Consider the following 14,120-nt stretch of genomic DNA (forward strand, 5'->3'; position numbering starts at 1 on the left):
ATTCTTTTAGTTGCTATTGTAAATGGAATTTTTTTCCTTACTTCCTCCTCACATTGTGCATTATTAGTGTATCGAAACACCACTGATTTTTGCATATTGACCTGGTATCCTGACACTCTACTCTCTACTGAAATCATACTCTCTGGGCGCAATGAGGGTAAAGGCTTTACTGAAATCATTTATTAGCTCTAGCACCTTTGTTGTAGATTTTTCCACTCTAAATATACTTTCTAAATGTACAATCATATCTTCGAATAATGAAAGTTTTAATTCTTCCTTTCCAATTTGGATGCCTTTTATTTCTATTTCTTGTCTGATTGTTCTACCTAGAACCTCTAGCACTATATTTAATAATAGTGATGACAGTGGGCATCCTTGTCTTGTCCCTGATCTCAATGGGAAGCTTTTAGTCTTTCACCATTGAGTACAATGTAGCCATGGGTTTTTCATATATGACCTTTATCATATTGAGGAAGTTTCCTTTAATTCCTATTTTTTTGTAGTATTTTTATCAAGAAAGGATGCTGTATTTTGTCAAATGTCTTTTCTGCATCAACTGATAAGATCAAATGATTTTTCCTTCTTTGATTTATTAATGTGGTGTATTATGCTGATTGATTTTCTTGTGTTGAACCAATCTTGCATGCTTGATATAAAACTCCCTTGATCATGATGGATAATTCTTTTAATGTGTTGTTGGATTCGATTAGCAAGTATTTTATTGAGGATTTTTACATCTGTATTCATTAGAGAAATGGATCTGTAATTTTCTTTTTTTGTAATATCTTTATCTGGCTTTGTATTAGGGTGATACTGGCTTCAGGAATGAGTTTAGTAGTGTTCCTTCTTGTTCAATTTTTTGGAAGAGCTTGAGTAAGATTGGTATTAAATCTTCTTTGAATGCTTGGTAGAACTCACTTGTGAAACCATCTGGTCCTGGGCTTTTCATTTTGGGGAGCTGTTTGATAATTGTTTCAATCTCTTTACTTGTGATTGTTTTGTTGTGGTCTTCTATTTTTTCTAGTGTCAGTGTAGGTTGTTTGTACATTCCTAGGAATTTTTCCATTTCATCTACATTGTCTAGTTTTTTAGCATAAAGTTGTTCATAGTATCCTCCTATGATCTCTCTTATTTCTGTGGGGTCAGTAGCAATGTTCCCCTTTTCATTTTTTATTTCATTTATTTGCATCTTCTCTCTTTTTTTCTTAGTCAGTCTAGCTAAGTGTTTGTTCATTTTGTTAATCTTCTTGAAGAACCAACTTTTGATTTTGCTAATTTTTTCTGTTATTTTTTTGTTCTCAATTTCATTTATTTCTGCTCTGCTTTTTGTTATTTCATTCCTTCTACTTACTTTGGTATTAGCTTACTGTTCTTTTTCTAGTTCCTCCAGCTGTGTAATTAGGTCATTGATTTTAGCTCTTTCTTTTTTTTTAATGTAAGCATTGAGGGCTTTAAATTTTCCTCTCAATACTGTCTTCGCAGCATCCCATAGGTTCTGATATGTTGTATTCTCATTGTCATTCATCTCAAGATATTTATTGATTTCTCTTGAAATTTCTTCTTTGACCTGCTGATTTAAGAGTGTGTTGTCTAACTCCATATATATATGAATTTTCCTTTTATTTGCCTCTTGTTGATTTCCAACTTTAATCCATTATGATCAGAGAAAGTGGTTTGTATAATTTTGATTTGGTTGAATTTATTGAAATCTTGCTTTGTGACCCAACATATGGTCTATCCTTGAGAAAGATCCATGAGCATTTGAAAAGAATGTATATCCTGCTGTTTTGGGGTGCAATATTATGTATATGTCTATTAGGTTTAGACCATTTATCATACTATTCAAGCTCTCTGTTTCTTTATTGATCTTCTGCCCAGATGTTCTATCCAAGGCTGAGAGTGGTGTATTGAACTATTATTGTAGAGATGTCTATTTCTCCCTTCAGTTTTGCCAGTGTTTGCCTCGTGTATCTTGGGGCATCCTGGTTAGGTGCATATATATTTATGATTGTTATTTCTTCCTGGTGAATCATCCCTTTCATTAATATGTAATGTCCTTCCTTGTCTCTAATAACAGTTTTACTTTTAAAGTCTATATCATCTGATGTAAGTATAACTACCCCAGCTTTATTTTGTTTACTGCATGCTTGGAATATCTTTTTCCAACCATTCATTTTCAATTTATTGATATCCTTGAGTCTAAGATGAGTCTCTTGTGGAGAACATATAGATGGCTTATATTTTCTTACCCATTCTGCCAGTCTGTGTCTTTTGATTGGGGAGTTTAATCCATTAACATTAAATGTTATTACTATAAAGGCAGTTCTTATTTCATCCACTTTGATCTTGCATTTTATCTGTTGGTTTATATTTGACACTTTTAGTTACTGTTACTGATACAGTTGTCATTTCTAGATTCTCTTCCAGGCCTCTCTCTCCTGTCTTTTCTTTTCAGGCTGTAACACTGCCTTTAGTATTACCTGTGAAGCTGGTCTTTTTGTTATGAACTCTCAGTTTCTGTTTATCTGTGAATATTCTAATCTCACCCTCATTTTTAAAAGATAATCTTGCTGGGTATAAAATTCTTGGTGGGCAGTTTTTGTCCTCCTGCATTATCTTAAATATATCATACCACTGCCTCTTGCCTCCATGGTTTCTGATGAGAAATCAGCACTTAATCTTATTGGGTGTCCCTTATATGGTATGCATTGCTTTTCTCTTATTGCTTTCAGAATTCTGTTTTTGTCTTTGGCATTTGCCATTCTGATTAGTATGTGTCTTGATGTTGGTCTCTTTGGATTTATTCAGATTTATTCTTTTGGATTTATTCATTGTGCCTCTTGGACCAGATATCTATGTCTTTCAATAGGGTTGGGAAATATTCTACCATTATTTCTTCACATATTCCTCTGCCCGTTTTCCCTTCTCTTCTCCTTCTGGGACACTCATGACATGTATATTTGCATGTCTCTTGCTGTCATTTAATTCCCTGAGACCCTGTTCACTTTTTTCCGTTCTTTTCTTCATCTGTTCTTTTGTTTGTTCACTTCTGGAGGCCTTCTTTGAGCTTGCCGATCCTTTCTTCTGCTTCCTCAAATCTGCTGTTATATGCCTCCAGTGTATTTTTAATTTCATTTATTGCACCTTCCATTCCCTTTAAGGTCTGCTGTTTTTCTATGTATGCTTTCAAATTCTTCTTTGTGCTCATCCAATGTCTTCTTAATATCCTTAATCTCTTTAGCCATCTCATTGAATTTATTAAGGAGATTTGTTTGTACATCTAAGATTAGTTTTCCCAACTCCTTTATTTCATCTGTAGGCTTATCTTGTCCTTTAATTGGGCTGTCTCTTCCTGTTTCTTGGAATGGATTGTAATTTTTTGTTGCTGTTTCCACATTTGGCTTGCTAGATGTATTTATATCTGGGTCAAGTTTCTCCCTTTAGTTTAGGGATTTCTTATCTTTTCTCCCTTGCTGGTTGTGTAGTAGGAGCCAAGGATGTAGTTGTTTCTGTAAGCTGTGGAGGCTGAAGTTGCCCAGGAAGTGATGAAGCGTCTCCCACCTTTCTACTCTGTCAGGGGTAGGGACAGAGCTGCAGCTGTGTATAATAATCCAAATTGGGCACAACAAGACTGTCTGTAGTCACCCAGAGACACTGCTGAAGCTTCACACCTCTTCTTCTCTTACCTTAGGCTGGTATGGTGCTGTAGTTTTGGTAAGCAATCTATGCTGTGTGGGTTCAGAATGACCACAGTTGCTCAGGTAAACTGATGTAGCACCAGACCATCTCCCTGCCTGTGGGAATGGACCCTCTGGAGTGCCCAACAATCCAATCTCTGTGGGCCAAATATGTCTGCAGTTGCCCTGAGAGACTGAGAAAGTACTATCCCTTCTGCCCTTTAAGGGGTGGGAACAGAACCACAAATCCTCAATAGTTCAGTCCTGTAGGCTGAAAGTACCCACCGTTGCCTGGAGAGACTGAGGAAGCACCAGCCCCCTCCTATCCTGTTGGGTGGGTTGGGTGGTTCTGTGGGTGCTCAGCAGTTAGTCCCTTTAGGCCGAGAATACCTGCCATTGCCTGGAGAGGCTGAGGAAACACCAGCCCCCTTCTATTCTCTTAAAGCGTGGGGTTGGATCCACAGGCAGCTAACAGTTCGGTCCCTGTTGGCTGAAAGTGCCCACCGTTGTCAGAGAGGCTGTGGAGACACAGTTCTTTCCGAGTTGAGTGCTCTTTGCCCCCTTTTCAAAAATCAGTTGGCCATAAATGTGAAGGCTGATTTCTGAGCTCTCAATTCTATTCTATTGGTCTGTATGTCTGTCCTTGTGCTAGTACCATGCTGTTTTAATTACTGGGTCTTTGTAATAATAAGTTTTTAGATTAGGAAGTGTGAGTCCTCCAACTTCATTCTTTTTCAAGGTGGTTTTAGCTATTTGGGCCCTTTACCCTTCCACATATATTTGATGATTTATCTACTTGTATTTTAAATATGAATATCAGATGTCAGAAGAGGTAAGTTTAAATATTTTCCCTCTAAGTCTTTCTTTCCTCCTTTCTGCCTTTCACCGTCCTCCTCTAGCAGATCTCTTTGGCTTTAATTCACCAAGGTCTCTTGTCACTTTTGCTTTTTGGGCACAGAGTCCAAAAAGTGCACAGTGTTTGGCTCAAACTTAAATTCAGCGTCTTGTTTTGATTCTGTGTGGTCCTTCTGATATCTGGGGGATTTTTTTTCAACTGCTTTTCTGATGTCAGGAATGTCTGCCTTACTCATTCCTGTATTCTTATTATCAACTTTATACTAGGCTTAAAAGTATTTGTTAAATGGGAAGTGGACTTGGCCCAGTGGTTAGGGTGTCCGTCTACCACATGGGAGGTCCACGGTTCAAACCCCGGGACTCCTTGACCCGTGTGGAGCTGGCCCATGCGCAGTGCTGATGTGTGCAAGGAGTGCCCTGCCACGCAGGGGTGTCCCCGCATAGGAGAGCCCCATGCGCAAGGAGTGCGCCCCGTAAGGAGAGCCACCCAGCGTGAAAGAAAGTGCAGCTTGCCCAGGAATGGTGCCGCACACACACAGAGCTGACACAACAAGATGACGCAACAAAAAGAAACACAGATTCCCGGTGCCACTGATAAGGATAGAAGCGGTCACAGAAGAACACACAGCGAATGGACAGAGAGCAGACAACTGGGGCGGGGGGAGGGGAAGGGGAGAGAAATAAATAAAATAAATTAATCTTTAAAAAAAGTATTTATTAAGTGAATCAATGAAAACTAATTTTTTTTTCAAAATTGAATTATTGTCACAAATAAATTGGGAATTAAAATTTTTAAATCTGGCATTAAATCTCCCCAAATGATTCTGTTTTACTGGGTTTGAATTTTACATAAATATATCAATTTTTCTTATAGTAGGCCTAACCAATGATGTAGATGTTGCTGATGAAGATCTTTTTAGTCTTAATGAACTTTAAATATTTATTTTAATATTACATTAAATAATATACTTTTAAAATTTTTATTTTTATTTATTTATTTATTTCCCCTTCCCCCCATCTCTGTGTCCATTTGCTGTGTATTCTTCTGCGTTCACTGGCATTATCCGGCAGCACTGGGAAACTGTGTCCCTTTTTTTGTCACGTCATCTTGCTGCATCAGCTCTCCATGTGTGCGGTGCCACTCCTGGGTGGGCTGCGCTTTTCTCATGAGGGGCAGCTCTCCTTGCAGGGCGCACTTCTTGAGCGTGGGACACCCCTACACGGAGGCGCCCCTGCGTGGCACGGCACTCCTTGCATACAGCAGCACTGTGTGTGGGCCAGCTCACCACAGGGGTCAGGAGGCCCTGGGGATTGAACACTGGACCCTCCATATGGTATGCAGACACTCTATCAGTTGAGCTATGTCCACTTCCCAAATAATATACTTTTCAAAACCTTAAGTCCTATAAGATCTTGTGTTGAATTCTTATCTTTCATAAGAATTACTTTTCATGACAGTTTCTTAGTCTTAACCATCAATAGTGGGTTTTTAAAAAAAGTTTTTTAAAGATTTATTTTATTTATTTTTCTCCACTTCTCCTCCCGCCTCCGCCCCCCCCCCCCCCCCCCCCCCCCCGTTGTTTGCTGTCTGTTTCCATTCACTGTGTGTTCTTCTGCGTCCGCTTGCATTATCTTGAAGCACCGGGAAACTGCGTCTCTTTTTTGTTGTGTCATCTTGCTGCATCAGTTCTCTGTGTACACAGGGCCACTCCTGGGTGGGCTGTGCTTTGTTCACGTGGGGCGGCTCTCCTTGTGGGACTCACTTCTTGCGTGTGGGGCACCCCTACGTGGCATGGCACTCCTTGTGCGCAGCAGTACTGTGGCCAGCTTATCACATGGTCAGGAGGCCCTGGGTATCGAATCCTGGACCCTCCATATGGTAGGCAGATGCTCTATCAGTTGAGCCACGTCTCCTTCCCAAATAGTGTTTTGATATGATGGGTGATATAATTTTAATTGTACTTTATAATGGAATCAAGTGTGTTGGTAAGAAAGACCCTTTTGTCAATCCTTATCCTTTTCTTAAAATATCCATTTTATTGCAATATGTTGGATTACATTTTCTAATTTGAACATCTGACTTTTGTATTTTTAAATTATGATATATATTTAGGTCAATAACATGTTAGTATGAAACATTTTCTCTGTTGTTTCTTTTGGTATCTAAAAGCATCTGAGTCAGGACATGGAAGACTCGTCTTGTTCTTCAACACAAGGAAAATTTAACCGAGAGCAGTTTTACAAATTTATCATTTTCCCTGGCAAGTGGATTAAAGTCTGGTATGATCGACTTACCTTGATGGCGTTACTAGATCGGTAAGCAGCTGAGCATGAAAATATACAAATATACGCCCCTGCTAAGGTTCCATGGAATGTTTTAAAAGCATATACCTCCTGTCAAAGCAGTAAGATCTGGAAAACATAAAAAAATTGCCTTTAGCAATGAAAATGAGAGGTCTGAGTATTAGCAACATGGTGTAGATTGAAGGTTAGCTTTGGGGGCAATATTATGCTTTGTTTTCCTTGTGGCTTGTCACATGGGTAAGATGTTTTTGTAGGAAAGAGTGAGGCTCCCATAAGGTAGCTTACTGTTCCCATAATGGGCCTGGGGGGAGGAGGGAAGATGAAGTGGGGTGATTTCTAGTTCTTCCTTGGACAACTTCAATTCTAATGTCTCACTCTGGTATGATGTGACTGTTGAAATTCCCTTGACCCTTTACTCTCCACTTCCTCTTACCATTGTTCCTAAAGATAATATCCCTTGGGTTGGAGATGTACTTCCTGGGGGTGTGGGGTGGGGGTGGGGAAAGGAGGTTGGTTAAGGTGTGATGGAACTGGGGCTCCCCCATTTCCTCCCTATCCTCCCCTATCTCAGGATGAGCAAGGAACAATAGGATCTTCAAGAGCTGTATGATTCTGAGCAGAATGTTGGTTTGAAAATTCAAGATGCTGTTATTAACAAATCTTAAACAAATGTTGAGTTTTCACAGTTAAATGCCAGCCAGTGGGGCAATATAGAGGCTGGTTGCCTGCCTTGCTGTAGTTGGTCCCCTAGCGACTACTTGTTTTAGTAATGTCTTAACTGGTGTGATCACATCCTCAAAAACTATAGTCATGCAAAATCACAACAGTAAATTTCAGGACCTACAAATCAGGGAATGGGGTTATAATGGGTCTTCTAACAACACTATGTTACCCAAGGGGCATGCACTGAAAATGAACATTTCACACGTAACTAATAATCCAAGATAATCTATTCTGTTAGTTAAGGCAATTTTTTGAAATCTTATTAGTTTTTCTATTAAAAAATAATTCCACTTAAAAAGGATTAGCTTATGTTAATTTTTCATATTAAGAGCAAATATTTCTGTAGTTTTCTAGGTTATTTTAAAATCCATTTGATGACAAAAAGCTTAATTGAATATCCCATGAAGAACTAAAACAGGATGATGACAAAGATTATTAAAGTTTGTAAATGTGCATAGCTTTATACTTTTAATCGCCTGTCTTGCAAGTCACAGTGGGTTTTAAAATTTTGTGTTCAGAAGTGACCTAGAGGCAACCCACTCCCTTATCTGTTGACTCCTCACCTGGCAGTTGTAAGCCTATGGACTTTGAGTAAGGCTTTTGGATTCTGATCCAGTCCCCACTATTTACTAGAGCTGTGATCTTAGGATGGCTATGAAAATTCTCTGTGCCTCAGTTTCCTGTCTGTTAAAAGGAGACAATCTCGTAGGGTGTTTGTGAGGACTATATCAATTCAGCACATGGAAAGAATTCTTTATATATTATTTGCTGTTATTATTATCACCTGGAATGTGGCTCAGAACTCAGAAAGAGAAAACATAAAAAATAAAATAAAACCAGCATAGTCAAAGATCTTGTCCAAAATTTGAGCCTTAATTCATAGGGAATTTTATCTTTCATTCAGAGCCCATATAAGCTTACTTGTTGTAAACTACTAGCTAGCTTGGAGATCTGGTTTTCCAATACAAAGCCAATTAAAAGGGTAGAAAGGAACACCATGAACCCACAGCTGACAGCAAAGAAGGAGGAAGAGAATACAACCTGGAAAAGACTAGCATCTTGGGACTATTGCAAGGAGAGTGTAATCCCCAAACAGAGCGTTAATCAGAATCATTGAGGAGCTTCATAAAAATGCAGATTCCTAGGCTGAAGAAGCCACCATTCCAGTGTAGCTTTTGAGGACAATAAATAGTAACTCATCTTCTTAATTATGGCGTTTATGTTCTGAATGGTCTATTTAAAAAATGACCTTCTTCAATAAATTTTATATTTTTTATTGTGATACCTAAGTTTTTATTTCAAAAGGCATAATAAATTACCTTTTATATTCAGTGGGGTTGCACTATATTTAAAGTCTCCTATGGATTATAGAAACAGAATTGCCAAAGTTTAACATTTAAGAATGAACTGTAAGGGTTAGGCAGTAAGTAGTAGAAATTTTGGGGTAACAAGCCCTGAAATTGAACTAATCATAGCTATAAATTATCATAGATTAATGTCTTCTGCCTAAAATTTTCAACTTTTCTCTTTAATTTGGGCTGATCTTCCCTGAGAATGGTTCCTTAGTTTCTGAGTAGTGCCTTTCTGGTTCCTATATAATTATAGCCTTTTCTGTTTACCTTTAGTTCATCTTCCATTTGACTCAGATATTTTGGAGTTTTTCTCTCCTCCTTGCTTATTTTCTCTTTTTTTTCCTATTCTACCATTACTCCTTCCTGCAAAATACTTAGATTTTCTTTTCCTTTATCTTATTTTATCATTTTGACATCTTAAATAAGAAGCTGCCCATTGATACGCCATTTCAGCATTCCATCCATCCATCCATCAATCCAATAAATAGTTCCCCATGTACCTACTCCATCCTAGGCACTACTGTGCACTGGGTATAGAATGATGGACAAACAGACATGCCCTCTTGGAGCTTGCATTCTACTGGGAGAAATAGGCTAAACTAGTAAACTCCAATAGATACCATGAAAGAAACACATAGAGGCCTGAGGTAGAGAAATGGGGGCAGGAGGGGCACTAAAATGGGTTGTGGAAGAAGGCTTTTCTGAGGAGGTAAGACATAAACTGAAATGCAAAATATGGGAAGGAGGGGGGGCGGACTTGGCCCACTGGTTAGGGCATCCGTCTACCACATGGGAGGTCCGCGATTCAAACCCCGGGCCTCCTTTACCCGTGTGGAGCTGGCCCATGCACAGTGCTGATGCACGCAGGGGTATCCCCTGCGTAGGGGAGCCCCACGCGCAAGGAGTGCGCCCTGTAAGGAGAGCCGCCCAGCGTGAAAGAAAGTGCAACTTGCCCAGGAATAGTGCTGCACACACAGAGAGCTGACACAACAAGATGATGCAGCAAAAAAGAAACACAGATTCCTGTGCCACTGACAACAACAGAAGCGGACAAAGAAGACACAGCAAATAGACACAGAGAACAGACAACCGGGGTGGGGGGAAAGGGGAGAGAAAGAAAGAAAGAAATCTTTAAAAAAACCCAAACAAACAAACAAACAAAAATAGGGGAAGGAGCTAACCACACACAAGTAGAGGGAAAATCATTCATGTATCTCAGACTGAACTTATCTTCATCATAACACGTTCTTATTTCTCTCATCTTTAAAACCTCCTCTTCACCCCACTGTTCTACCGGAAGAGGACCAGCTAATGCCCAGTTTCTTTGCTCCCTTTTGCAGCAAAATTCCTTGAGAAGTTATCTTCAAGTTCCTCTCCTCCCATTATATCTTAAACCCATTCCAATCAGGGTCCTCTGCCCCAATACTCCATTGAAACTGCCCTTGTCAAGGTCGCCAGTGCCTGTCACATTACTAAATACAACAAACACTTTTCAGTCCTCATCTTACAAGGCCCAGCCATCTGCTACATTTTGGAGAGTTGACTTCTCCCTCCTTCTTAGTATACTTTCTTCCCTTGGCTTTCAGGACACAGCACTCTCTTGGCTTTCCTTCTACCTTGCTAGTCACTCCTTTACAGTCACCTTTGAAGGTTCCTCTTCCTCTCTGAGCCTCTAAAGTTGGAGTCCCCTGGTGTCGCACAGCTTCTGGTCTTCTTTTTTTTCTCTATTTGCTCTCTCTTCTTTGGTGATTTCATTTAATTTCAGTGGCTTTAAATACCATCAATATGCCAATGGAGCCCAGATTTTTATTTTCAATCTAGATCCCTCTCCTGAATTCTAGACTAGGTTTATCCAAATACCAAAATGGCATCTCACAATCATAGTCCAAAACTGAGCTCATTATCTCTACCCATTGTCAACCTGCTTTATCCACACTCTTCCTCATCTCAACTGATGACAACCCCTTCCTTCTATTTCCTTAGGCTAAAAATCCTTGGAGTCATCCTGAGCCTTCTTTCCTTTCATACCCCACATTGTCTGTCATGGGAAATTGAACACAATTTCCAAATATATCCACTATATCTTTCTACCTTTAATTTACCTCCCTGGTCTGAGCCACTATCATCTCCTGCCCAGGTTACTGCAATAGCGTCTTCACTGCTCTCCCTGTTTCTACCTTTCTCCCTACAGACTATTCTTAACACAAGAAAGTGAAGCTTTTACAATGTCACTACTCTGCTTTCCAACCCTACAGTGGCTCCCAGTATCACTCAGAATGAAAGCCAAAGCTCTCACAATGCCTGTAGGTCCGTATGACCCAGCCCTCAGTTCCTCCCTGCTCCCATCTCCTGTGACTATCACTGACTCTTCTCCACCTGCACTAGCCTTTCTGTTCTTCAACCATCCGAGTAACTCTTCCAGCCTTAAGACTCTGCGCAGGCTGTTCTGTCTGCCTGCAATGCTCTTCTCCAGATAGGTGCATGCCTCCCAACCTTCAAGCCTCTGCTCTTCACTGTACATAACTAGTGAATCACAGGTCTTTTCTGCCTCTCCCTGTACTGTGTCTTAAAGTCACTATGTCTTTTTCAGTCCTTCAGTCATGCCAGTTGCCCAGATCCTCATTATGCCTCCTCTAGATTGTTTTTTATCTGTTCTCTGTTCCCTTTCCCCTCCAGTACATCCTAGAAACTTCTGTCAAATATGTCTTTCTAAAATAAATCCTTAATCAGGATACTCCTTGTCAATTGAGTGAACTTTTTAACCCAATATTTAAATACAGATAAGTGATAAACCAGAGTTGAGGGTGATGGGTCATCTGGGAGTAGAGGAATGGTGTCCTGATAGAGAAAAACCTGGGGAAAATACTTTCTAGGGACTTTATCTTTCCCCCAAATAGAAAAAAAAGATCTTTTTTTTTTTCCCTTTGAAATTTTTGTTTTATTTCCTAGGCCTTTAAATATTTTAAAGCATTCATCAAAATATTATGAACAACTGAAGAATATACAATGAATTATATGGACTTGAACTAACAAAATATATTTAGTTTATGAAGAGTGCATAGTAGAAAATAAAAATATACATTTTTCTTTTTTTTTCTTTTTTTGTTGTCCCCAGAGATTACTGTCCTTCTGTCTCTGGTATACTCAATGCTATACTTGTTTGCAGGCCCAGCTCAAAATGTGACTTGTTTACTGTAGTCATCTATTTTTCTATTTCTTTGAATCTCTGAAATACAGTTTGTGTGTATATGTATGTATATGTATATACATGTATCTGTAATCATATATAAAAGCCCCTACCAAATGATTTATGCATTTAACTGTATGTTATCTCAAAAAATTTCTCCTTAGTTGCAGCTCTCTCACTCTCTTTAGCTGTTAAGGCATCAAGTGTCAGCATTAATTAGACTTGAGTTCTGGTTGTAGTTCATGTATACTTTATTCATTCATTTAAAAAATGTTCAGGATGCCTAAGTGCTGGGCATGAAGGAGCCAATCATCCCTGCCCAAAGTAGAGCACAGTTTAGTGGGGGAGACAAATATGTACATGAGAATAAATTGGTGAGGTAAGAGGTTAACTCAGAATTGCTGTGAATGACCCATCTGAACCCTTAGTTCCATGGGCTCATAGTCCATGCCACCCATTTCACCCTTCCATTTCAGTCACTCCTTCCCATAGGCTCACCCTGCATCTTGTCATCCCATAGAACTCTTCTACTTCTGCAGTCGTAGTTCTCCCTTCTAACTCCCTCAATTGTTCCCGAACCATGTCTCGTCCTTTGACTCATCTCTAATTTCTTCCAACAGCCCTTTCTGTCTTCAGTTCCCTCCCATCCTACTTAGGTTCCATGATCCAGACTTTCAGCCCTTTCTTATCAATAGCCTACAACTCCTTACGTTAAGGTTTGGCATATGCATTTGGCAAAGCGCTGCCTCTCTACCCTACACCTCTTCTGCTCGCCCTGTGAGACTGCTCAGGGTGTGGGTTCATGAGACAACCGCAGTCAGCCCGCCCCACTGTCAGGCCTCCGGGTTCTCTCCTCAGCCCCCTGGAAGGAGCTCTGGCTTCTGAAGCTGGCAGCACAATCTGGCTACAGAGCTGGTGTTTGAAAAGGAGTTCCAACTTTAGCCAGGTGTTATGCACCTGCCCTCTCTTTCCATTGAAAGGAGCTCTTTATCTGAAACACATTTCATTGTTTTGGAGGAATAATTAACTGCCTTTTCCCAGTAAAACCCGTTTAATGGCCAGGGAAATCAAATGGGATTATATTTCATTTGTTTCCAAACCAGAAATTTGGGGTTAAAATAGGGATTTTTATTTATGCAGCACAGAAATAAGGAAAGAAAGAAACCTTAAAATCATGAATCTAAAAGTGTGTTTCTTGCAGGTAACTGCTCTGCTGTCACTGTCAAGTCTTTTCAGACACACAGGTATTCTGTTTAAAAATCAAGAAACATTCCTTTTGTTTACCTTTTGTTTTGTTTTGCTTATCTATTTTACACAGAACTGAAGATGTCAAGGAAAATGTGCTGGCTATTTTACTCATTGTCCTAGTTTCCCTGCTTGGATTTCTGACTTTGAACCGAGGCTTTTGCAAAGATCTGTGGGTTCTCCTCTTCTGCCTGGTCATGGCCAGCTGCCAGTATTCCCTGTTAAAGGCAAGATCCCACCTAATTCTTACGGTAACATGTGCTCTCACTACTGTATCCTTGAAATCCTAAGATGATGACACAGACATTTTGATTTGTGTTTTAGAGCATTCAGCCTGACCCTGCCTCGCCGATACACGTAAGTTTCAAAGTCCAGGCAAGTAGCTTGTCTTGTCCATTCATGTCCAAGACAGGGAAAAGGCCAAAGTCTAGTCAAAAGGTAAACTGTGCCGAGAATGTCAAATAGAAATATTAATGCATGGTGACCAAATTGAGGCTAGAGCTGAGAAGCATGGCGAGGGTGGCAGTCCAGGGATGGAGAGAGGGGGAGAGTGGCTGCAGGGCCTTTTCTGTCCTGCTGGATTCATGCAATGAGGGCCTTGGGGATGAGGCCACAGACCCTGGAATCAGGCCTCCTGAGCTGGCTTCCTGGTCCCACCACCTCTTGAATGTTTGGCCCTGAGCAAGATACTTGTCCTCTCTATGCCTCCATTTCCCTATGTTAGAAAAGGATCACCATAATGGCTGTCCCACACAGTGGTATGGAGATTAGATGAAA

The 14,120-nt window shown here is 40.0% G+C and overlaps 1 protein-coding gene across 2 annotated transcripts in view; it reads left to right on the top strand.

Annotated features, from left to right (window-relative positions):
- Positions 1-14,120, top strand: part of PCNX2 (pecanex 2) — a 354,532-nt gene that overhangs the window by 100,284 nt on the left and 240,128 nt on the right. For both annotated transcript variants that reach the window (XM_071207372.1, XM_004451027.4), the window contains 3 exons: positions 6,703-6,848; positions 13,417-13,570; positions 13,668-13,700. In XM_071207372.1, the coding sequence (XP_071063473.1) occupies positions 6,703-6,848; positions 13,417-13,570; positions 13,668-13,700 (333 nt within the window). The remainder of the gene's footprint in view (positions 1-6,702; positions 6,849-13,416; positions 13,571-13,667; positions 13,701-14,120) is intronic.

Source organism: Dasypus novemcinctus, chromosome 13 (genome assembly GCF_030445035.2).
Source record: "Dasypus novemcinctus isolate mDasNov1 chromosome 13, mDasNov1.1.hap2, whole genome shotgun sequence".
Lineage (NCBI taxonomy): Eukaryota > Metazoa > Chordata > Mammalia > Cingulata > Dasypodidae > Dasypus > Dasypus novemcinctus.